Below are 26,406 nucleotides of genomic sequence, written 5' to 3'. Positions count from 1 at the left end.
GGAACGTTTGAATTACATCGGTCACTATAACACAACGTTATAACTTTATAACTGTGATTAGAGGACATATTGACTGGCTGTTGAGTGTCATTAGTTCCTCCTGTAATCTTTAACATTAGATGGAGTCTGAGGAAAAGAGGAGAGGTACACACATTAACAATTCAAGTTAAGACATTTTTTTGCAATTAGTAAGGAGTTTACACCAAGAGCACTTTTCAAACACGTGTTCTTTGTTGGAAAGAAAATGCCCTGTCAATTTTAAAAGGTGGGGAAATGGACAATAGGCAATCCAGTTAAGCTCAGTCTTATATAATCATTTGGCAATTTTAGACTTTTGCAAGCACTGATCACAAAGTCTAACATTTGCGTTACCACCTATTGGCTATAAAATCTACAATCAATTCCTATTACAGGAAAATTATCCCCAACTCGATGGAATGCAAAGTAAAGTTATGATCACACGAGTGATCGCACAAGTTTCCTTTTGCTACAAATAACAACAAATATCTGGTAATGATATAGATTGTATTACATTAACATAACTAACTGTGGATCAACACACAATCGTGTGTGGCTGATTAGTTCATCACATGTTCACAGCTTGCTGAGTTTTTTTGTTTTTCTGTTGAAATATCGGTCCAACCACTGAGCCTGTATCTTTTATTTCTGCTCTATGAGTGAAGTGATTGGGATGTGGGAGGGGCTGACAGCAGCACCCACCTAATGGTTTCAACATTTAGCAAGCCTCTAAAAGTCCTATCAGACAAAAAAAAAAAAAAAATCCTCTTCTCGTGTTAGTTGCCTATTTTTTACTGTGTTGGTTTAAAAAAAAATTACTATTTGCTGAATTGGCAACTCAGCCAGAGACCTGCAGGATGTTAACAGTTATCACAGTGGTTGGAATGTTTTGGTCCAAAGACGTCTGACTTTTTAAAAGCGTCCCAAAAAACCAGGACCTTTGTTTTTGTAACCTGACCATGACCATCGTGACTTGATGCACTTTGGAGTTACATGTTTTCTTTGGAATTAATGTTGAAAACTGTGTTTTTTTCTGTTTTTTTTGTGTCTTTAAAACAATGAACTCAAGAAACATTAACGACTTGATCAATGCAAGTTAGCAGTTTAAGAATTGTGAAAATTAAAAGCCATATCACAAAAATGGCACAGAGAGCTGAACTAAACAGTCTAAATACAACTACTGAGCTATTAGTATTTTTATTTCTTTGGTTTGAACTTAGAGGTTTAAAGGTTGTTTGTCTTTTATTTCCGTCAATATATTTGAAATGCATCTGAAACAGAAAAATGGTCTTCCAAAGCCTTGATCTTCATCATCGTCATCATGTCTGGTGATAATAGAGAGCCACATTTCCCTGGATGCTCTTGAGCTTTAATCTGTTAAGACCTTTAAACAGATTAAGGCTCGTCTGCATTCAGAAAATGGGTAGTTTAACAATTCAACGTTGGATTGCAGAATCCTATTGAGCTATATGGACAAGTGCAGTAAGTACTCCATTGGTTGCTGTGAAACTTGGTTGGCTGTAGGTTAGTAATATATAATGTTACGTGAGGAGAAAAAAAGACGGATTTTACATAGAAAAATGTATTTTAAAGCTATGGTGGTTGCAATTTATTAAAAGTATAACGTATGCTGATTAACTAAAAATCTATTGCATTAAATATCTCACAACAATAAGACAACAAAAGGATTTCTATATATCCTCCACCAAAAAAGAAAAAAAAACGGCATTTATTTCCTCTAAGTTTGCTCGAGCTCAAACACTCGTCTTATGCATTAAAATTCTGTCAAGACCCAAATTGGAACTCCAGAGCAGTGACGATTGGACATTTTAATACAGCGTGTTATTTGGCACAAAAAAAAGGAAAGGAAAAGGTAAGCTAAGGCAGAGATATCAGAGGGAAACCTTGATTTGATTATTTTACACTGGCAACAAAACTAAAAGGAGTCTGGATTTAATTTTTACGTCAAGCTGCAGTTTCTCAGAGCTCAGAATCATGTCGAACAATTATTATTAATGAGGAGAAGAGTTACACAGTAAAACTACTTTGATATCATTAGTAAAGCTGTTCATATATCATACATATTGATGAATTCATTTATTATTAATTTAGTTGTTGTCGTTTTTAGGAGGTGGGACGAGTTGTTGCTGCAGTTGCTCAGTTTTCTCAGGGAGCGTTCCCACACAGATGCAGAGGAGAGCCCGGCTCTGGCCGCTCACTGGGCTGTGTGAAGAGCTCTCAGCATCTTTAGCAAAGGCCTCATTACAGCTTAAAGAGACGGAGGGAGGAAAAGCAAGAGCACTTCACTCCTTCAGCCACACACTGGCTTAACCTCTTCATTCTTCAGGCTTTCACTAAAGCAAGTGGAAGCCCTGGAATGTGTGCAACTCAAACAATGTCAGATTTTTTTCCCCCTCATTGACCCAAAGAGAGCAGTTCTCAATTTAAACTCTTGCTTGAAAGCAGAATAAATCTTAAATGAGTTTTAGGAAAACCTTTTGACGCATTAACTTAAGGAATCCATTCCTACACCCAACTCTCATTGATGTGGAGAAACTTTAAGTCATTTGTCAACATCACTAAATGTGTGTTGATGCCATTGACTGTTTATGAGAATTGGACTGAGTGACCCCGCCCCCCCACGTTCCAAACAGGAAGTATGTGCTGGCTCGAAGAAGCCACAATCCCATAGACTTCAATCAAAAATGAAATAGTTATTGTTCTGTCTTTGTGTTTGTCAGAGTAGCCATTCTTCCTCTCATACCCTTTTTAAAAAATCTTCTTCTCATTCTTATTTTCATTATATTTCTTTCTGCAGTGCAACTTTCAGATGTTTCTGAAAAAGTGGTTTCAAGTCTAACGTTAAAAATGTTTGACAGATTTGGTGTGGCCCCCTTTCAATCACTTCCAGTAAGTTCACTCCTTGTTGGCCAGAGTGGTTACCATAGAAACGTTGACTCAGACTGACAGGCCAATCAATGCTTACTGACGACGTCAGGTTCCAACAAAAAATGTGACGTCATTTGACCTGAGCCGGAAATAAACCATTTTCTATGGATGACATCACACTCATAAAGTCAATCGTTGATGCACAGCTCAGAACGGTTTCTAGCTGAGAGTCAAACTCTCAATCAAATAAAATACTGCTTTAAATTCCTATTAGAAATGTCATGGACAAGCCTTTGACCGGAGAAAGGTAGTTTGCCATCTCTCGGTGGGTGGGGTGTCCCTGCCCCAGGTGGAGGAGTTTAAATATCTTGGGCTCTTGTTCAAGAGTGAGGGAAGACCGGAGCGTGAGATTGACAGGCGGATTGGAGCGGCATCCGTAGTTATGCGGTCGCTGTTTCGGTCCGTCGTGGTGAAGAGAGAGCTGAGCCAAAAAGCAAAGCTCTCAATTTACCGGTCGATCTTCGTTCCAATACTCACCTCTGGTCATGAGCTATGGGTCATGGCCAAAAGAACGAGGTCCCGAATACAAGCGGCTGAAATGAGCTTCCTGCGTAGGGTGGCTGGGCAGTCCGTTAGAGATAGGGGGAGAGCTCAGAGTAGAACCACTGCTACTCCACATTGAAAGGAGCCAGTTGAGGAGGCTCGGGCATCTAGTCCGGATGCCTCCTGGACGCCTCCCTGGAGAGGTGTTCCAGGCATGTCCCACAGGGTGGAGGCCCCGGAGAAGACCCAGGACATGCTGGAGAGACTACGTCTCTCGGCTGGCCTGGGAACGCCGCGGGGTCCCCCCAGAGGAGCTGGAGGAAGTGGCTGGGGCGAGGGAAGTCTGGGCATCTCTGCTTAGACTGCTGTTCCCGCGATCCCGGATAAGCGGAGGAAGATGGATGGATGGACAAGATTCCACAATGTTATTAATATCTTCTCTACATTTCACTAAATGTGGCAGGAAAGGACTTGAAAAAAAAATCTAGTTATTCTGACATAACTGATGATGATCAGGTTCTTGACTGAATGTGCACTATATACATTCACAGACCATTTGAAAACCCAATGAACGTCTGAAACCTCTGCATTAAAGCGGGTTTCTTCTGCACAGCATCCCACATCTGCAGGTTAACATGCAGGGTTGCATCGTGGAAGCTGGGCAGCTGTATTCTGTCTTGCTGAGTAGGATGGTAAGATCCAGTGACCCTTGAAATAATCAGTCACAGACTCACAGTGCAGTGAAATGCAATGCCTCTGCACCTCTGTGCAAGCGTGTGCTCTGTGAGGTGAGAACATGAAATGCTGCTTTTGCATGTTTTGGAGGAATTTCAAGCAAGTGTTGGTGAGAGTTAGCCTAGCCTGTTCTGTTTGTGTAAAAAAAAAAAAAGGCTACCTTTGAAAAAATGTTATTTTTTTGTTAGCCCAGGAGATTTTAGCCTCGTTTTTGACCCTCAGGATGCCATCCCTCAGCTCTAGAAACCTCCATGAGGTCCACAGACAGCCTTCAAAGGTCACTAGGAGAAAGAGTTAGGATCTTTAACAAGTGGAATTGTCTCATATATAAACTTTCCCACGGGATTTAATTCCTGCTTCACAGCTTTACCCAGACCGCCTGCTGTGAAATTGTGTTTGCCTTTTTTTGTTTGTGTGTAGTCAAGTAAGAGTATGTAGTTCTACGTGTTAACTTACGTTTAATATGTTGATGCACAAATGTGTGTCAGTGTGTGCATAAAGGCTCACATTTAATGCACTCTTAAGTGTTTGAACATCCAAAGTTGTGCAATTTACCCCACTCATCTGGGTGAAAATTGACATTTGCAGAGTGTTGCCACGGGTAACCACCCTGGGAGTGCTGTACTATTTACTATGTCACTCAAGAAAGGACTTGAGAAACGTATCAGTATAGCTGTTCTTTTATTAATCTATCTATAAAAACAGCTTTTCTTTTTAACTAAACTGTGAAGAACTGAGTTTTTTTTTCATTAATTCTTTTTGTCTTTAACTTTTAATGCTCACAGCGGTTGCTGGAGCCTATCCTAGCCACTTTAGGGCAAAGGTGACAGTTTGCAAGTCCATCGAAGGGCCACATCTGCTAAACACTTTAGATCTGTGCAAACAAAAATAAATCCAAATGTTTCTATATTAGCCTGACTCCTGAGAGAGTTTGGGTTATTTTGGAAGGATTAAACTTCCTCCAACTATGCTGTAAAGCCACCCTGACCTTTTTTAAAGTAAAAGAAATACTTTAGTCTTTTTACTGTTTCTTCCATTGGCTTACTTTCCTATATCCCTGATGTATAAATGTGGACTCTCCCTTGCATGTCTCTTGTCTTATGACAAGTATTTTGAGTGCTTTTGTCTCTTTCCTTCCGTCTCCTGGTTGAAGTCACAAAGTTACCAGGATGTCCTAAAATGTGCTGACATTTTCACCGTGGCCTTTTGGTTTGCTCAGTATAGAGATCACACCAAAAATTATTTGACATAATCTGTAAATCCCTTGGAAGGCTTATTGTTATAGTATAATTAAACTATATGTGTGAATGAACTGGACTAAATTGGATTAGGACAGCTGTAATGAATCTGGCTTGGTTTGATGTTTCTTTTGTGACATGTCTTTAGGCAACTGGTGCTTCAAAAAAAAAAAAACTAAACTGAGCTGAAAACTGTGAAATGTAGAAACATATGCAGCAGGAATAAAAAATATGGCACTAATTAATGTTTTGGTTGATTCACAGTCATACCAAGACTCTAAAATGGTATAGTTGGTATAGGTCTACCAGCTTGATAATCATTTAAAGACCCACTTAATTGAAAATGGTGATTTTGGTGTTTTTAACATGTACTTTTGGCATTTTTCTCATAATGGAGGACATAAATTTAAAAAAATAAATCTTAAAATGGCCTTTCCGAGTCTTTCTTTGTTCAAATTATTGTGAATCAGGAGCAGATGAAGACTGATAAATGCTGTTTGAAAAGGATCTTATTTGGGACAGAACAGACATTGCGCCCCTCAGAGTGGGACTTTATATATGTATAAAATAATATGGCTTTAAAACTGAATGATAGAAAAAAAAAGATAATGAAAAAATTGCCTAGAATATCAAGTTCTGATTTTAGCTGTATGTATGTAGCGTATGGAGTTTGCAAATGTTTACCTAATTAAAAATAAACAGTTTCTCACTTTTTCCCTATTTACAACTATTTTGTTAGAATGTATTATACATTTGTTTATCGCAGGGGATACTTTCCATAGAAAACTTCGATAAAGTGATGAAATTGGACTACAAATGTTTTAAGGCTGTAAAACTCCTCACTATACACTTTAAAGTGACATCCAGACATGAACATTTTCATTTTCTCTTGCTTAAACCCTCAAAGGTCAAACGTTTATAGAAAAATAAGTCCAGGATTGGAAAATGAAAACAAAGATCTGATTGTGATCTAAGTTTTAAGTGAATGTTACAATGCTGAATGCATTATTTAAAAAAAAAACAAAAAAACATGGATTAAATGGATTTACAAGGTCAACAGCCAATCAGGACGCAGAACACAGTGGCCTTGAAGGAAAAAAAAGAGAAGCACGCACATTTGCACAAAAGAATCTGTGAAGCAGCAAGACCACAAAGATGGACTGCAATATCAAGGGGAACACATTAATCTTTAGCATTTCTTGGTCAGACCTCTCAAAATAAATATCTGCATATTCCAATACTTTTCACAAACATAGACTCAAATGAAGAGGTTCATAATAACAATAAAAAGAACTGGTTATCATAATAATATAGTTACGTTTATGAGCAGAGGGCTTGCTTATTAACTGTCAAACCTACATTCCACTCTTAAGACCAATTTTGGATATGTTCTTTAGACTGTAAGGAACCCAGAAGACCTGAAGAAATCCACATAAGAGGTCTATCCTTGTTTTTGCTTTCAGTGTGGGTTTTTTTTTATTCCAATTTTAGGTTATGGGAGGATATTCTATTCCATCTCATCTCTTTTTTGTTGTCTTTTCTTGGTTAGATGATTTTTACACAGCGGTTGGTGCTCTATACTTCTTGCTGTTTTGTCTTATTTTAAAACCAACAGTCGTGAGTTGAAATGTTGGCCCCTCCCCTTTCATCTAGTCGTCTTTCTATGTAGTCTGTTTAGTCGTTCGCACACAGCTTCTTGCCTCTCTTTCAGGTCAGAGCCTCTGTCTTGGCCAAGATTCTGCTCGTTGCCAGGTTGTGATGGTTCTGCTGAGCCCACTGACTCAATCGCTAGCCAAACCAAAATCGCTGAACAGCACAGAGCTGTGTTGCTCTTTCCTCTTGTGACCTCTCCCCGCTCAGACACACGCATGGGTAGATCATCCAAAGAGATTAAATTTAACACATCTCATCAAATTGAAAGACTTTTGACAGCTTCAATTTAGAATGTAGCTACTAATCTCTACGAGATGCACACAAATAGACAAACCAACACGGCAATCAGTCTTTGCTGATGAACAAAACAAATGGTTCAAGAGAGGTAACGTTTCAGGGCACTTTGATCCGGCGCCCACGAGTCACAGATACAAGACAGATCTAGATGGGGGAAGGAGCCAACCACTGACATTCAGTCATTGTGGGCTGACCGACATTGGAGACCCACCAACTACCCAACAACACAGGAGATATTGTGACATGAAGGTCAGTTGCACAGACTTGAACGTGTAGACACATAAAAACAAAAACATGGTTGTTTCTACCCACTAATGTTTGTTTAATTTTAACATTCCTAACAGTAAAATTGTTCAGATTACAGCTAAAGCATGGAAGTGGGCTGACTTTATTTTCGATCAGGGGGAAGCGTCTTTTCATTAAAGTTTAAGCAAACAATAACATTTTTCAGTTAACCTTTTTAACAAAGGAGCTTTAGCTTTTGTTTTTACATTAGTTCAACTACCGTAACTCTTCAACCCTTTACGCAATTAACACAATTCCAGTGGATTCTGAAGCAGAACAAAGCAGCATGAACCAAAGCTAGTATGAAAAGCCATTTTTCTATGTGTCGGATTCAGCTGATTTAAGTTCAATGCACAAACGGTCAAAGATCATGGTTGTGTAGTAAACACAAGCGTGTTTTGATCAAGTGTTGTTGGTGACATCTCTAGTGTTTAACTGGTCTTTTAAACATGTTTTAATTGGAGCCATTATGTTTGGGGATTTTTGATACATTAAAAGTCGTCAGAGATAGAATGTTGATTGATTTTAAGGTATTTAGTAAAGGACCAAATTTCTTTTTTTACTGAATTAAAAAAAAAAAAAAGCAAGATATAATTTTGTTTGATTGTGAGATTTGTCACTTGCAGCAGCAACCACAACTCCAACGAGGAAGAATCAGATGAAGATGGGGGCAATTCCAACTTTTTCCCAAGAGGACCTGGTTGCAGAAGTACCCCCCCCCACCACCACCACCCCCTATGCCCATTTTTGGGCAGAAAATACACTTTTTTTTAGTCCAATTACAATAATTTAACTGGTGACCTGCAGCCAGGTTGGCCTTAGTTTTCGTGTTAAATATCAGTCAGTTTGTACCTCTTACGGTGATCCTTATTAAGTAATTGAATTCTTAATCCAAATTACACAAACATGTTTCTAAATACTGCTTTTGTTTTAATTATTCCTAAATAAAAGAATGTATTTGTTTTTGAAGGGGCCTGAAAATCCTGGTCAGTCTGCCTCCTTTTAACACTGATCTCCTATAGAAAATAAGCAGCGTCCTTCGACGCAGAGGATCTTTGGCAGTCATTGTTTGTGTGCGAGATGATCTCTTTATAAAAGCTCTGTTGGAAACATCATTAAAAGAATAATGGTACCACTTCGATTCCCGACCCACCACTTCCTCTATAATTTGGAGCTTGCAGTCACTCCGGTTTGGCATCTGGCGAAAAGAAAAAAAAGAATAAAATCCAAAGAGGTACTGAGGCCCACTGGAGATGACGCCAAGAAGTCAACAGCTCTTTGGGCAAAAAAGGCAATTTCCCTCAAAAGCCTAAAGCCAACAAGCTGGATGTTTACACAACATCCTCATATCTCATTTGCACAAATAGGATTGACACAAATAGCTTCTGCTTTTTTTGGTGATGCATGTTGAAAGGAGGCAGTATGAATTGGAAAATGTGCATTGTAATCACAAAGACTAAAAATGATTAAAGAAGTTGTTCTTTTTTTAAAGGCAATTTTCTTTCTGTTTTTCCTAATCAGATTACTGCTATTGTGAGTAAGCTGTCAATGCAGCTTGTTAACTAGTTTAATTTTAAAAACGGCAGTCGAACATTTAACATTGATGTAAACCAAAAGCTCAATTTTTTGACCACAAAGGAGAGGAAAACAAATAACAGTATTTAATGAAGACAAAACTTGAAAATCTATTAAAGTACAAATTGAATATCTTAAAAAAATGTGTGGGTTATGTTACAAAAAATATTTCTCAATCTCAGCAACTAGTCTTTTGTTATATCACAATGTTTATAAATAATAGTGTTACTATAAAAAGGTGAAAACTTTAAAGGAGGAGTGTCCAAGGTGTCAAAGGAAGCAGAAACATCATCCGTTTCAGGGTTTGTAAAGGAATAATACAACTGGCCGCTTAAATGTGCATCATTTGTGTGATAATACTAAAGAGAACTCTGCCGAGCGCTGCGGACACAGACGGGTATAATGAAGGAAATCTGTTGGTGAGGGAGGCAGTTAAGAAAAGTAAAGGTCACCTTGTGGTGTTACAGTGCACTGAACAACTCTGTCCATCTCCCCTTATGAATTATGACAGCTGCTGGTTGGCTGAAACTGCTCTGCTGCACATACTCCCCGCGCCGCCTCCTTCTCTGTGGTACAAGCTAAAGCAGAAAGCTGGGCTTTGTGGAGAAAAGACATCATAAAATATGCAGTTGTTCTCCTCAGAGTGCCTCTTATACCCCTTCACTTTGTGTGTGTGTGTGTTAAGTGAACGTGGCTTTGCTCGTGCTCTCTTCCATCCAGTTTTTTCAGCCACGCTTCCGAACCTTTCGTGATCTGTCTCCCTGACACACTTTGTCTGTTCGTCATGTCACTTCATTCTTCGAACCATCTCTTGATCTCCTCGCCAGGCTTCAGTTTTCTACATGTCGACTCCATGGGCATATAAACGGGCCTGGCACAGAGTAAATTGGGCCGTGAACGTGTTAAAACAAATCTACAAAACAGAAATCCAAATTCACATTAAAGTGCATTAAGTGTAATTTATGTTTCTGACATAAAAAAGGAGCTGAATGCCTGAATATCTGTTTTGGCACTTAAAATGAGGTGTTGGCTGCTTTTTTTAAAACACTTATAAATGCATGAAAAATAGAAAAAGAAAATCCATCAAATTGGATTAGAGAATGACACAAACTTTGGTTGAGTAGTGAATTTGCACAGAAAAACATTAAACTGAATCCCATCAGAACCAGAGATGTCACAGATGTCACCTAGATAATGTATGCTCTTTGTGAACCATAACTCCTCAAACGTTATTGCGATCGAGGTGAATCAGCTGATTCTCAAGCTGGGAAAAGGTACTTTTCGTATCGGCTTTGTAGAAATAGGTGTTAAGTGTTTACTAACAAATTGTTTTCAGTGTAACACGTTTACCAGTGTAAAGTATTTTCTAGCATAAAATGTTTACCAGCATAAAATATTTTCTAGCATAAAGTATTTACCACTGTAAAGTATTTTCTAGCATTAAATGTTAACCAGTGTAAAGTATTTTCTGGCATAAAGTGTTTACCAGTGTAAAGTATTTTCTGGGAAAAAATGTTTACTGGTGTAAAATATTTTTTTTGCATGTAGTGTTTGCCCGTGTAAAGTGTTTTGTGACATAAAATGTTTACCAGTGTAAATTATTTTCTAGCATAAAATGTTTACCAGTGTAAAATATTTTCTAGCATAAAATGTTTACCAGTGTAAATTATTTTCTAGCATAAAACGTTTACCAGTGTAAAGTTAGTTCTGTTTTTGTTTATTATTTTGGCCTGTGTTCACCCTGAGGTTTGATGCTCCTTTTTCTTTCCTTTTGTCATCTTTACATTTGGGACAATAAACCTTTATTTGTACGGATATTGGTTTTGGCAGCTTTATTAAATTTGGTGTTTTGTGAGGGCTTACTTTTTGCATTTTTGGGTCATTTTTTCTCATTTGATTCTTCTTTATGTTATGCCCCACACCCCTAGACATAGGGAGCATAACAACTATCATTAAGTATTTCCTACTTAAAGTGTTTACCAGTGTAAAGTATTTTCTAGCATAAAATGTTTACCAGTGTATCGTCTTACATTGCGTAAAGTATTTACATTTCTTAAGTGTTGAAAAGCGTAAAGTATTGCATGACACAAACCTGCAGAATCAGCTGGTTTTGATGGCATAATCTCTGCGCTATACTGATAAGTGTCCCGTATCAGGAAAAAGCTGCTTTTCTAAACTTTAGTATCTATTGGAATTACGCTAATTGTGTAAGTTGAAGAATTATGGGAGTTGAAAGAAAATCAACCTTGGAGCTAAAGCTCTATTGTAAACAAGGTTAGTCACATGTCACTAAAAAAAATGTCAAGTTTAAGTTGATTCGGAAAAAAAACTAGATGTGATGATAACACTACACTCATGGTTATAGTGAAGTATTTTATGGGTTACTTTCTTTGTTTCATACACAACAAATACAAAAATAAATTATTGTACAAATATATTTGGTTTACAGATTCAAAAACTATAAGTTCACATAACGTTTTGATCTCTAAATGTATTCTATACTAATAAAAGACTTTATTGAGATCTTTACAGAGAAAATGAAATTGATTATTTGCAATTAGACCTGAACATGATCAAGTACCTCTCATTTCTGTTCATTAATCTTTATGTCAGTGAACAAAAAAGATTGAGTTGAGAGATTAGTGATGAAAAACACTTTAATTTAACAGGTTAGGAGCTGGCCCAAGCCTGATTTTTAATTAATCAATTTCATATTGGACTGACATCCTTGCTCCCCATGCACTTCTCCTGGAACTCATTTTAACACAAATATATACGCCATCTACACAAACACAGGCAACCTATGTTGTGTGTGCATGTTTTCTGTTTGTGCTTCCTGGCCAGAATCATTTGAGGTTTCATGATTCTGTAGCATGCATTTATTAAGACAATTTGTGTGTATTTATGTGTGTGTGAGTAGATTGGTGCCCTTTCCGGAGCTCATTGGGATGCAAAGCGTGAGCCGTCGAGTGAGAGCTGTCCAGGCTAGCTTTGGAGTCATTAGTGCGCTCGTTAGTCCAGTTATGTTAAATCTAAATTACCATTCATCATCACACAGGGACCCATTTATTCTGATGTAGCCTGGCAGGCACATGCACTAACGGGATTAACTCATTCAAAGACATGCTCAGATCCATGCTGAAGCACAGTGAAATTCAAATCGAAGCGTTACGGGATAAGTGCTTTAGAACAAATCATCTACTGAGACATTGCAGGACATTAGCAGTGATTGGCTTGCTCTTGTGGAAGCAAATTATTTACAAGTTGTACCTATCTCCAGACAAACACTAATCAAAAAGAATATATTAAAATACTGAGATTACTTTTATGATTTTTCAAATTAATTTGTTAACAAAGCTGGAATAAGAGGCTGCCGATATCAGCCTGAAGACTCCTGACCCAAAATCCACCTGTAGTTAATTGGCAACAAAAAGAATTGTAAATATTCAAAAAAAAAATCATAACGCCTTAGGGTTTTTAGGTTGTCCGGGCCCATATAGGGTTGTAGACAAGAGAGGTCGCATATAAACTGCAGGTGTCTTGCACTTCCCTTGTGGCCCATACAGCCACCTTAAGGGACGGAATAAAAATGGTACATACCATTGTCATGTGTGGTAAGGATAACATAAGGTGTATGTAAGGGAAATGTAAGTTGCATGCACTTATGAAGTACGGTGATGCTGTTGTACGATGCTCTTATGCCACACTCTAGTCATTAGCAATATGGTCGCACTTGCTCTGTCTAACCGTACGCAAATGCTGCACAGATGGGGTGTGCAGGTGATACTTAAGTGGCCATAGGAGGCTCGTAGGATGGCCACACAAACTGCAGTCTGATTTAGTTTCCTAATTTGTAACAGTTAGGCTATACGCATGTAGCGCGCACGTATCACTTGAACAGCACATTGCGCAGTGTGCAGGGTTTTGGGGCGGTTGAGGAATGAGAATTCTGTACGACTTACCTGTGTCTCATCTACTTCATCCCGACTTAACTCCTACGTGTTGCACAAGTGTACCCTATGACAGGATGCCCATAGAAAAAATGTGTATGAACACTTTCCCTCTACGGGATCACCACGCAATCTATGACTTTTATATTTCCAGCGGGACACCAACAAGCCTCGTAAAGGTTTGTCTGTTGTTTGGACAGTTGTGACTGATGTGGCCAAAGTCTATGGAAACGTAGAGTAAGTTTTCGGGCTCTGCATACAAAACACACATTCATTGAAAGTGTGTTGAAAGTTAAACAAGTTGAACTTTGACCAATCAGGTAGTGACCTATTAGTAATGTCATTTTCAAACACAGAAGTACCAACTGTTTGAAAATTGATCATGGAGGAGAAATTAATAATTGCAGTTTTTGTTCGGGTGCAATTCTATAACAATAAGTCTCATGTATTGTAATATATATATATGAAAAGAAAATCTGGAGCAAAATTTGTGAGACTTGCACCCCTTCCGCATTTCACACTAAGCCTCTTCTAACTGTGAGGACATGCGCTAGTATTGGTTAGTGACAGTCCCGTGTGAACAGCGTATGCCCAAAGTGCATTCAACTTATCAGTTTGCCGCGTTCTTGAACGCGCATCACATGCCCTTTGTGTACCTATCTTAAGGCCTAAACAAGCAACACATTTGAAAAACCCAATACTAAAGTGTAGGAAAACTTCACGTTTAAAGAGTGAAAACTCATTTATTTTCAATTCTGCACTCCTCACTGATAGAAGTTAATGGAAAAGCGAATGGGGGAGGCAGGCTTGTGTGCATTCAGTTCTGGGATTGAATGCGCTCAAATTAGGGCCTGTGAGAAAAAACACTCGCACACGATGGCACACACAGTCATTAGCCGCTGCAGCAGGAATGCCTACCATCTGCGCTGACGTTATCGCTAAGACGACGTCTTCTCAGGAATCGAACCAAAATGGATGCTGCTGCCTTACTGCCACATATAAAGACTGTGTTTATCACATAATTACATTTCCACTTCTGCTCCATTTATTGGCCTTGTACATTTGAGCATATACAGCTTTACCATGAAAGTTTGAAAAGACTTGAATCAAATTACGTGGAGAGACGCTGACATGAGGTTTGGGGAGCTTAAGCATTAGTGCGATCTTCTAGGCCACGCTCTGAAGAAAAGTCACGTTCTGCTTTCCTGTGTTGTGTCAGCGGTGATGCGGTGGCTTTCCTTACCAGAACATAAAAACTTGATATGAATAGAGCAATCGTTTGCCCCAACATGCCCTTCACAGCAAGCACAAAAGCCACAAAAAGAACTGAAATGATAAGTATGAGAGAGTGCCCGCTAATCAACAGTGATGTTCTGTGAGTCACAAAAACCACAGACATCCCCGACATGATGAAACCAAAAAATAGGTTTGCGATGTCCAGAGTTACCCAGTGAACTGACACAAGCACAATTGCAGTCCAAGAAAATCATTTTTAAAAAACTTAAAGCAAATTATTGTGATTTTGTATTTATTGTAATTATTGTATTTTGCATTGTTTGGTGAAATCCACAGACTGTATAATATATAACTGGATGAATCGCGAGTGATGTCAATCATAGAAAATGTCTTGCTTCTGGTTCCAACCAAATGAAGTCAGTACAGTCACCATTTTTCCGCGATACGTCCTTCCCCATGGTGGAATAAGACGTCCTCAGTAAGCCGTGATTGGTCCGTCTACATTTCTATGGCAATCACTTTATCTAAACAGGACTGATCATGTTAGAAGGCCACACCCCTTCCACTGAAAGCAGGCTCAGGAGAATATGTCAATCAAACGATTCAAACGTTCAATACAAGGCTACCAACTGTTATTGAGGCATCCGATTGGTCAGTTTATAACTTGAATAATTTGTGCTACAGCAAAAATATCATAAAAAAATAGCATTATCAAGAACATGTTTAAAAGGGTATCAGAGCAAGAGTGGTTACTCTGAAAAAAAAGGATAACATAGTAATAGCTGTTTGTTTCTCTATAGAAGTTTATGGGATTTCAGCTTTTTGGGACCAGCGGGTACTTCGGATTTGGAACACGGGGGGGGAGGGCTTGTTCAGTCCAGTTCTTATTTTACTGTCAATGGTAAAATCGTGATAATCATCAGACAATTCCAGTAACAAAACAAAAAGATTAAATCAGGTGGTTTCTGACAAATAGAAAACTACAGAATCTGATTTATCCCATATTTTCCGGACTATAAGGAACAGTTGAAAGCTAGAATTTTTCTTCAAAAAAATGACAGTGCGCCGTATAATCTGGAGCGCCCTATAAATGGATTTTTTTCTTTTTGTGTTTACTGTTGTTGAAGTGACATTGAGAGGAATCAATCTGGTATTTTTTGCTAAGTGTTATTGTAAATATGTTTCTAATGTGTAGCTGTGTCGGACTGCGTTTTATTATTTTTTTTATGTGTTACTCACAAGTTTGGGAGATAGCGTAGTCACAGTAATGTGTGTTTCATTGGTATCAGTCTCCTTTTTTTCCATGCTTTATGTGCCTTACATCTGGCATAGGTTCAAAAATTTTAATTGAAAAACTTCATTGACGATTTTCATTCATTCATTCATCTTTTAAACCCGTTTTGTCCTTTTCAGGATCACGGGGCTGCTGGGGCCTATCCCGGCCACTCCTGGGCGAAGGCAAGGGACAACATGGACAGGTTGCCAGTCTGTTGCATATCCATTTTCTTTGATGATGCGCCTTATACATCCTATAGTGTGGAAAATATGGTACATTTAAAGTAAATCTTTTGGCCGGTTTGGCTTCCCATAAACAGGAAATTTACTTGAATTTCCTTACTGAGAAGAAGGGTCTAAGGGCAGGGGATGCCCAGTTTAGCCTAGTCTGTTTAGCCATTACCTAATGAATTCTATGACTTCATGTTCTTTATGATTTCATGTTTACTATACAATTACCGGTCTGAAGACTATTGAGACGACAATTTTTGTAATATGGGGCTATAGAAATAAATTTGAGTTGAATTGAACAAAAAGTTATAAGGCTTTGCCAAAATCAATATAAAGCTGTCAAAGGATTGATTGGAGATAGAAGCGACTCATGAAAAGGGATCTAATAGTTTGCAATCAGCACAGGAAAACCGACTGCCATGCACCAGTGCTTCTCACCATCAGCAAAATCATTTGCTGTAAATCACAGTGCAGCTTTAATTGATCCTGATAGATATTTAACGAGAAATATGAAAAGGCCACCCCGGTGAAGAATTTGTTCAAGATGAACAAACAAGTTGGCTACCAGCAATTGTTTAAAGATGACAGAAACATTTTAGGATTTTTAAGTCTTAATCAACACTTTGGGTGACCAACCGACATCACAGATGTCCGTGCCCTACTGTGTCGTCCAAAGCCAGCTGCTTTTTATATTTCCCCAAGTTGTTTTCTCTGAATATGCTGGAGTCTTCTTTTTATATATATATATATATATATATATATATATATATATATATATATATATATATATATATATATATATATATATATATATATATATATATATAAAAGTTTGAAATTTGGGGGAAAAGGCTGACTCTGATCTTCAAGGCAAACACAAGTAAATCACAGGAAAATGCAACAAAAAGGCTCCCAACCGGTTCCTGTTACTTGTTACATCATTTGGTCAGTTAAATGACCATTTAAGAGGAGATAATAAAATTGAGCCTAATACTGTCAATGAATGGTCTATTTTTGAACTTACCGGTATGTCATATATAAGACGTCACTGAATTATCGCGAGACAAAAGAGTCAGAGATGAGTCTGTCAGTCAGTCAACTGCTTTCACAGTAACTGTAGAACTTGTTTGTAGTACGCTGCACGTTAGTCATGTTAGAAGCGTTAGCTATCTTATTGTTTTTGCAATATCTATAACTCTAAAACCTTGTTTGAAATTTAAAAAAAAAAAAAAAACTGATACTGCTAAAGCAACACTACTGTGACTACGCTAACTCCAAACCTTGTCGTTGATGCGTAAAAAAACACTGACACCACTACACATTAACCACTTTAGCATCTTCACAAAACACCCAACTTTGTAACACGTAAAGAATCGCTAAAACAAACATTACTGTGACATCAATAAGTCCCTACCTTGTTAGCAACACAAACAAATAAACGCAGTTTGACAATTCTACACGTTAGCCGCGTTATTTTTTTTACATGTTAACAAGTTTGAACTTGTTTTGACAGTGTCGTGTACTGTAACTCTCAAAATGTCTTTAACATTTTTAAGCAAAACCAAAATAACCCATAGATAAGGTACATAAGGTGTTCTGTGCCAATACAGTAACATTTGAACAAACTCCCTTACTGTTCTATCTTCCATCTGGAATAATATGCAGAGCTCTGTGCTGAGTATGAAGGTCAAAAGTGCTTTGTCTCTGTGATTTCAATTGACTGACGCTCCCCCCTCTCATCAAGGAGAGGCACACTAACTCAGAAACTGTGCACAAGGGAATGCTCCTGAATGAATCCATCACCTTCTCTCAGTCACTGGATAGATCATTCATCCCTGTCAGCAGGAATTCCCTGCAGGGCTCACACTCAGCTAACGGCCTTCCTTGATCCCAGATGCTCAGGGATTCTGCATGAGAGCTTTATTTGCATCACACAGCGCACTGCAAAAAAAGAAAAATCCTTTTCAAAACAAGTTAAAAAAAATACATGTTTTAAGGGAAAAATCTGCCAATGGAACCAGTAGAATTTGTCTTGGTTGTTTTTTTTTTTTTTTTAAATAAGCAGTGATGTTCTGCTCTTTAAAGACAAATTGCATTTTTAAATAAAAACACTAAAATTATGTAAATGAATGTAAAAAATTGGAAGTATTATGACTGACAATAACCCTGTTTTGCTCCAAAAAAGTAGGTTTATGTATACGCTTCTATCCTAATTTAAGAGCTATGACCGTCCTACTGTCCTTATTTCTTGACCATTATCATCTTAGAACTACAATTACACATTTTAAGATTATTTTGTCTTAAAAATATATGAATAATTTAGTCAAAGAAGTCAAATAAAACTTTCTGGTTTCCCCAAATCAAGTATTGGTTTCTTGAAACAAATCCATTCATCATTCATAGATAAAGCCGAAAAATAATATGTCAAAATCTTGTTGGAACAAATGACCCAAAAAGATTTAAGTGTTACTTAATTCAAGATTTCTTGTCTTAAAGCAAGTCACTAATTTTTCCTAGTAAGTTAGTTTTTTCTGTATATTGCGGGTAATAAGATATGTAAACTACACGGTAGATAAGACAATACTTGATAAGAATTTATGTTTTTGCAGTGGGAGAGTTAGATTGTCTGCAGTTTACACAGCAAAAAATAGAATCTTAAAAAAGTTGGTTGTTTTTATTTTTTATTGCTTGTTTTCTGTCTTGCAAGAAAAACTCTTTTCATTAAAAAACCGTCTTAGTTTGAGAAAACCTACCTTAGAAACAATCATTTTTTTCTTAAATTCTGGGTACGACAATTTTTCTACTCCTCTGACTGATTTTTTGCTAATTGAAAAAAAAGCTTTTAAATGTTAAGATTTTTTTTATTATTATTTTTTACTAATTACCTATTATTGCAGTCTTTGCTTCAGTTTTCTGAAAATGACATTTTGTTCTTCATCCAGCATTAGGAGTAGCAGCAGTGTCTGGCACATTTAGTCTGGCTGTGTGTTCCCTACGGCTGTGCGGTCTACAGTTCACCAACGAAGCCCTCACTTAAAACCCAGCTTTATGAAAAAGAGACAAAAGCTGCAAAACAGTGACATTTGGTAACATGTTTATGTAATCGCAGTATTTCCAAAACTCTATTTTCTAATTTAATCTCTTAATCTTTGCTAGAAAAACAACCTTTATAAACAAAAAAGCAAAAACACCCAAATACTATGTTTCTTGAGGCCACTTAAGCTGTTTCAAATAACCAAAATGAACTTATTTGACCTTTTTTATAGTGTAAAATATTGGAGTTTGTCCCCATCATTGTGCAGATGACTGAACCCTTTGGCAAGGAGCATCTGATTACCCTTCAACATCTTAATCATGATAAGCAAATTGTCAAATAAAAAAATCAGGCTATCTGCTTAGCCTACCTAATACAGAAAAATTGACATTCCTATTCCCCCCAGAGATGCTTGGGGAGAAGTTAAAACAAAACCAAATCCACTTCAAAGAACAGTAGAATAATGTCCTCATATCATCCAGATACATTAAAGAGCAGAAAGGAACCCAGAGAGAGTCTCCATCCTCACACTGAGAAATGTTGCTCTGAGTCGATCTGACATCCTTGGTGGGCTGGAAACAACAAAAGCCCAAATTGAGTCAGTCAGTCAGACATTTGTTCCATCAATAATTAATGCCTTCCTGCTCTCCTCACTCTGATCCATTCAATCTATTTTCTATCATACTCCTTTTGATTTCTTTTACTCCAAATCACTGTCTCTCCCATTTCTTCTGCATCCCATTTCACTTTTTAAATTTTTTTTTTTAAATATCTTCTGATGTGTTTTGTACCTTTCTTGTTTTGTTTTCTGGCCACATCAGATGGACGAGTCTTGGTGAGGCGTCTTTGTCTGCTCTTGTTTGTATTTGGATCTGTTTTTACAGAGCCGGCCTGTTGCTCTCATGTACCCCCCCCCCCCTGTCCTTTCTTCTCTTCTAACCTCCTATTCCTTTTCTTTCTCTTCTGCAGCCATCCAATATATCCAATATCTGGGTTTCTCTCCCCGGTATCCCCCAGGTTTCTCCTTTCCTCTCCTCAGGCTCAGTAGTGGATAAATAAATAATGCCGGAGAAACGGGCGGCATTTGCAGCACCGATATTACAAGCTTTCCTTTCCTTCCCTTCCCCTAATATCCCTCTTTTAGTCCTTTTCCATTTTGGAAACGCCCTTTTACTCCTGTTAACCCACATTTCTCCTCTGTCCTGACTGTCTGGAAGGAACGGAAAGAAACCAAAAGTTCCTTTGGGTTTAAATAAATCATCCGCTGCACTGGATGGCTTTTACAACACCAGTCCTCCTCTTTCATCCTGGCAGCCATGAAAAAAGAGAGCACATAAGAGGAAGCTCAAGACCATTTCAGGATATGTGAGGAAACCGAACGGAAATGATGAATGTAAATGTCTTTTATTGCTCCCCGAAGCTCTCAAAGAAGCAAGAATCCCCTGTCAAAATAAAGCCTGCTTGCTGAACTTGATGATAAATGTTTATTTCTTCAAATATTGGGATAAGCTGATTCCCATGCATCCTTGGATCACAGTGAAAACTTTGGGAGTTTTCCTTTCAGTCTGTTTTAATCTTACTCTTAGCGCTTCAGGATGTCTGAGTGTCAAAATAGTTTGGTGCAAAAAAAAACAACAGAAACCCCAAAATGTATTAAAAGTGACAAAAAAAATGAGCATAATTATTTCTGTAGGGCAAAATGCTTAATTTAAAGCTGTTTCTGTCTTCTAAATTGACCTTTTACAGCAAAAGCATGAGATCAGTCACCAACTCTAGAAAGTGTCTTTTTCTTTACAAACTGAATTTTTAAAATGCCTCCCTTTTTAAATGAGCTCTGTTTATCTAATAAAAAAACAAACAAACATATGACTTAATGATTTCCAATAACAAGATTAAAAGAACCAACAAATAAAATCCATTTGGCCCTTTTTTATAAATCAGACGTCCAAGTGTTCGGCTTTGACGGCGGGAACATGCAGCGCTCAGATAAAGTCCAGTCTACCAAGAAACGTCGGCTAATTAAAAACGACCAGATTAATTAAAGCAGAGATTCATTAGTGGTGCAGGCAGACTGCAGCTCTTTCGATTAAAACACGAGGTATCCTCGCACAACGGAGGCGCAGGAACACACAAACACAAAATACTTTTACCGTTTTGTCTGCACGATGAAAATGTTCAATTTCTCACACACAGAAACCTCTTTTGTGTGCTGATACACAAAGTAAACAACAGCAAAACAGTAAACATTTACAATAAAGTCATAATTGTGAACGTTGAAACTGTTCCCGTCACCTATCTGGTTACATGCTCTCCCGCTAGCTTACAGCCCCTCACACCTTAGTGGTGCAACTAAAATGGCGACCAATATTGGAGCAATCCAGCCGTACAGTTTGGAGCAAAATTCTAATTCAGACGAGGAAAACAAAGACATGGAAACATCAGCCTGATTGTAGCTTCTCCATTACTGCTACAGGATTTTTTTCATCTGCTCCTGATTCATAGTGATTTGAATAAAGAAGTAACTCAGAAATGCACGTTTGTGCCTTTTTCTTTTTTCCTAATCTATGTCCTCCATCATAAGAAAAATGCAACAGGAACTTGTTAAAAACACCAGAAACACAATTTAATCAGAATGGAGCTTAAAAAAAAAAAAAAAATCCAAACTTTCAATTATGGCTCTGATGCTCGCAGCAGACGGAATGAAGGAAACCTGAAACGTTAAAGAGGCAATGCTTCCCGCAAAGTCAGCCTCACAAAGACAAAAGTACAGTGCACAAACAACTGTGGATGGGCACACACACACAAACACACACATACCTGATAATGCAGTCACATGACCTCCAACCACTGTTATCTCTATCATCCCATTTTGTACTATAGTCACGAAATGAACCCCCCAGACCTGAGCAGATGGGGCTGTGCATGTGTGTTTGTGCGTTTATTGCTGAGTGTGAACGCACAAACACACACGCACTCACACACACAGGTGTGTGTTTGAAATAAGATCATTTCCCAGCCTGAATTGCTTGCTGTCATTCATGGCCGATACACATGTGCAGAGGCGGCTGCACGAGCACACACACACACACACACACAAACACACACACGCACACCCATCCTTTATTAAAACGTCACATTTGGGGAATATACTGTGTGCTGTCATGCTGTCTGCTCTGAATGGGAAAGGCTGCGTATTTACAGTGAATTGTAAATCCTGCCCAGCACTCAGCTGTCACAGACTTATGAATTGCTAATACGTTGTATTTTGCCTCGCTGATACCCCTCTATCTGCCCCCAATCACCTTCGCTGAGGGCTCAGCGGGAAAGGGCAGGGAATCAAAGACAATCACTTTGCCCAAGGGGGACCAAAAAGTGGAAATGAAGAAATGAGGACAGATGGAATCAAAATCTACAAAACCATCTGTCAAAGCATTTGAAAGTAACACCTGAGCAGTAACAGATTGATGACTTTCTTTGTTGTTGTTGTTCTTTTTGTTTGACGAGGACTACAGTTTAAGCTGCCACACATTGAACCGTTTGCCTGAGTGATCCTCGTCTCATCATTAGTCAGCCAGAACCGACCTGTGCGGAGAACACCTGCTGGAGAACGGTGCTCTGCATAAATCAGGGTTTCTTTATATTTTTTTATTTTTTTGTTTAGCATCCATACATCTATAGATCAAACAGATTGTAGCAACCACTGACCTATTCGGATTCAAATCCACACTGGGGTCATGGCGAGGAGTCAATTTTGGACCCAGTGCCTCCCAGCTTGATGCTCAGCATTAAGAGACTGGACTGTAGGGTTAAACCAGCAAATGCTGTCTGAGTGGGGCTGTGACTGCATCTCACCGCTCCCCCAGGGAAACCAGCAGAACACATTTCACACACTCAGATGTGTGACTACGAATGGGACTTGAAGCTTTTCACAGACTGTGCTTTTTAAAACAGTGTCCATATTTCAGAGTCTGTCTTCTAAAGAAGGTTTTTATGTGATAAGGAGACAAACTTCCTCCAGAAGCAGCAATGTGTGACCGTTAAATAAAGCAACCCAATCCTGCAAGAGTGAGTAAAAAAAGCATGTAAACTGCTTGGGCTTAAAGTTTCCATGACTGCACTGCTCTTCAGGTTAGAAATAAGTCAAAAATTCTCACAATAGGTATTTTTTTTCCTTAAATAAGCAAAAAAAAAAATGATCTTAAGAATTCTTATTTAAAAAAAAAAAATGTTGCTATTAAAAACCTTTCTTAATTAGATTATTTGTCTTGCAAGACATAAAATACAAGGGTTCGTTTATTTTCTTAAGATTCAGTGGTTCAAGAACTTTACTGAAAATAGTTTAAAGGAGGTTTTTTTGCTTTAGATTTTAAATTTCTTTTTTTTTACTCTGCAAAAACTGACCCCTAAAAAACAAGTTATTAACTTGTCAAATTTAAATTGGTTTCTTTAAAAAATAATTTAATAAAAAATCTGCCAAATGGGTGAGAAAAATTGTCTCACCAAGAATTCCCGTTTTAAGAAAAAGAGAATCTTAGACATGCTTTGTCAAACTAAAATTATTTTGTTATTTAGGTTTTTCTTTTTTAGATGAGATAACTTTTTTGTGCAAAAAATAAAGACTCTGTCTTAATATCTTGCAGAAATGAGACATTTAACTTTTTGAAGAGTCAGTTTTTGCACTGTACTATTCTTGTCTTGCTTCCTTTCTTTTTTTGCTACTTTGTCTTTCTTTTCTCTGCCTCATCTGGAACATGTCCTGTCTGTTTCTTCTTTTGCTATTTCCGTACACAGCAAGCGTTTCGATTTGTGTCAAAGCGAGATACTAATAAACAAAACAGCAAAACTCTATGACAAAGAAAATTGGTGAGTATGCATCAAGAAAAAAAGTGATTTTTTTGTTTGTGTAATCAAATAACCCGTGAAGATACTACAGAAATCCCATTTACCCTAAAACAGCAGGACGTGCACGGTCTCCACGTCTGAGCGGGGCTGACAAATGAGCAGCTGTACAGATGTGGACGCATCAGATATACACAGCAGTTCACACGCACACTCAATCCCTCAGCCAGCTGAAAGCAGTCGCTAAAACATGACCGCATCTCCGTATGCATGGGGAAGAAGGAAGGGGGGGTTATCCACATATGGTGCAAATAAAACGCAAAGCACAGCAGGTGGCAGAAACCCGCCCTCCACATTCCCTGTGATGCTCTTCACCCCTTTTTTTTTCTTCTTTTCTTTAGGTCAGGGACTCTCCTTCTTTAGAGGAGGAGGAACAGGTATGCTACACTTCATCCGAGCAGGTGATGCTCCGGGCAACAAAAAACAACAAAAAAACATTTCTAAGTTGAACACTTTTGACAGGAAAAAGTAAATGAAGGGAACAAAATGAAGGCTACAAACAATATGAATCGCAAAACAACTGGAGACGGGAGGCAGAGGAAGAGTGTGGGACAGATCCTTGTCTCCCAGGCGGCACATGGGGAAGAAGAGGAGAGCGCAGAGATGCAGGGAGGATGAGGAGGATGAGAGTTTGTCTGTACTCACAGGATCTCCAGATCGCGCAGCGCTCGGAAAGCTCCATCTTCGATGCAGCTGATATGGTTGCTGTCCAGCTGCCTGCACACACACACACCGACACACACACAAAGATGGGAGAGAGTTAGGTGCGAGTGTGAGAGCCGCTCGGCTGGGGGAGGGACTAAAACAAGATGGGTTGTGTGAAGAAGAAGAAAAACAAAAAACCGGGTGTGTAAGTGAGTTTGTGTGCAAGTGCTACCCCCTTAAAGTAGCAGGTAAGCATCCATAGGGAGTCACAAACACACGCACACAAACACACACAGGAAGAGGAAAACAGTTGAAGGCAGCGCCGGCGGCGGCGGCACCCGGGCAGAGGTGAAGGCTCTCACCTCAGCTCAGATGTGACCAGCCCTGCAGAGGAGAGGAGAGGAAAAGGAGAGCGACAGAGAGGAGACCGGTGAGCAGAAATGGCCTGCCTGCTTTCAGCCTATCACCTCCCTCCGCCGCCACACGCCCGGCGCACACTGGCCACAGGGAGAGAGAGGGGCGAGAGAGGCAGCCGTAAAGCACTGGAGAGGGAGGGAGCCGCTCAAGCCCACCCTGCTTGTCTCTTCTGTAAATATTAATTGCATTTCTCCTCTTCCATCCTCCCTCCCCCCCCCTCACGTCCTCTTTTATTCTCTTTTTCCTCTCTGTACTGAAAGAGGGAATAATTTCATTACATTAGGCCGGCCAATCCATTAAGGCCCTTTTACCGGCTCTGTCACTGAAACAATTTTATTAAAAGGAAAGCCTTCGTAAATCAACCCAGAGTCACGACTCAGCCTCTCGTTTCCCCTTCTTCTCTCTATCCATCCTCCCCCTCCACTCTTTTGCTTGTTTGACGACTTGTTCGCCGGACTCCCACATGCACCCACTGCCCCACCATCATCCATCCTGGGCTTTTACTTTGATTTGCTCGGGTCCGGCGATCTGATCCTCCCCCACCGTACACCTCTCATGAACCCAACAACCCCGAACCTCCTTTCCTCCCTCCTCCTCTCTGTCCATTACATCCGTCCATCTACTATCCATCCGCCCCTCCCTCCACTGTAGCACGTTCGCTGAGGTAAGTTGTAGATGCTGTTGCATGGTTGTGCAGAAGCTCAGCAGGTCAGTGCTGCGCCGATAAAGAATGTTTCTACCTCTTATGTCATTAGAAAGCTGCAGCATGAGTGGAAAAAGTGGATCTCCAGCTGCAGTTTGTCTCTAAATGAAAGCTTGGATCTTTGCAGTCACGCGATTCATTTTTTTGAAGGATTTAACACTTCTGACCTGTTTTTAATTCATTTTAATCTAATCTAATGATTGCTGTAAGAAACCTCATTTTGAGGTATTTTCATTGAAATTTGGAACACTGTGACACGGTAAAAGATTAAAACATAATTGAAAAAGTCCCTTTATGAAGTTTTTTCTCATCACAGACTTCTAACCTCTACTTTTACACCAACAAGGGGGATTTTTTTTCCAAAATCCAACAATTAGGAAAAAAGAAAATCAAGCCCAGAGTGCTCTAATATGCAGCAGAAGAGAAGGAGAGAAAATAATCTAAGAAGGAGGATATATTTGCTTCATCAGGTGAACTTTCTCTCTGAAATGATGCTTTGTTAAAATTATCCGCATATTTGGGCCGGTTTGTACTTCAAAGCTCTTTGGAATTGCTCCCATCGCAAAAAAAAGTGCAAAGTAAACAACAATTTAAACGTTTCGCTATTATATAAGGAAACGCAATGTATACCTGATGCTTGGTGAGGATTTTATTCAAATCTACTCATAGAATAAGAATCACACAAAATGTTAGATTCCTCGGTCGGTGTTTCTAAATGGGTCGGGTGGGTAGCCAACACCGCCACAGACGGTGCAGCGAGGTCCAGTGGTCGTCTGCCCCTAA

At 38.8% G+C, this 26,406-nt stretch overlaps 1 protein-coding gene across 2 annotated transcripts in view; it reads right to left on the bottom strand.

Moving 5' to 3' along the window:
• slit3 (slit homolog 3 (Drosophila)) overlaps window positions 1-26,406 on the bottom strand; it is a 316,135-nt gene that overhangs the window by 90,708 nt on the left and 199,021 nt on the right. Inside the window, exons 1-2 of one of the 2 annotated variants that reach the window (XM_011479839.4) lie at window positions 24,866-25,000; window positions 24,504-24,575 (exon numbers count right to left, since the gene is read on the bottom strand). Coding sequence is in view for 1 of the 2 variants with exons in the window: in XM_011479838.4 (XP_011478140.1) it covers window positions 24,504-24,575 (72 nt within the window). In the remaining variant the exon portion in view is untranslated. Of the gene's footprint in view, window positions 1-24,503; window positions 24,576-24,865; window positions 25,001-26,406 lie in introns of those variants that run through there. The other variant, XM_011479838.4, reaches the window with a different exon arrangement.

The sequence above is a fragment of the Oryzias latipes genome, chromosome 10 (assembly GCF_053564925.1).
Source record: "Oryzias latipes strain Hd-rR chromosome 10, Olatipes_Hd-rR_3.1".
Lineage (NCBI taxonomy): Eukaryota > Metazoa > Chordata > Actinopteri > Beloniformes > Adrianichthyidae > Oryzias > Oryzias latipes.
The sequence above is the reverse complement of the archived record's forward strand: the minus strand, read 5'-3'. Positions and strand labels throughout refer to the sequence as shown.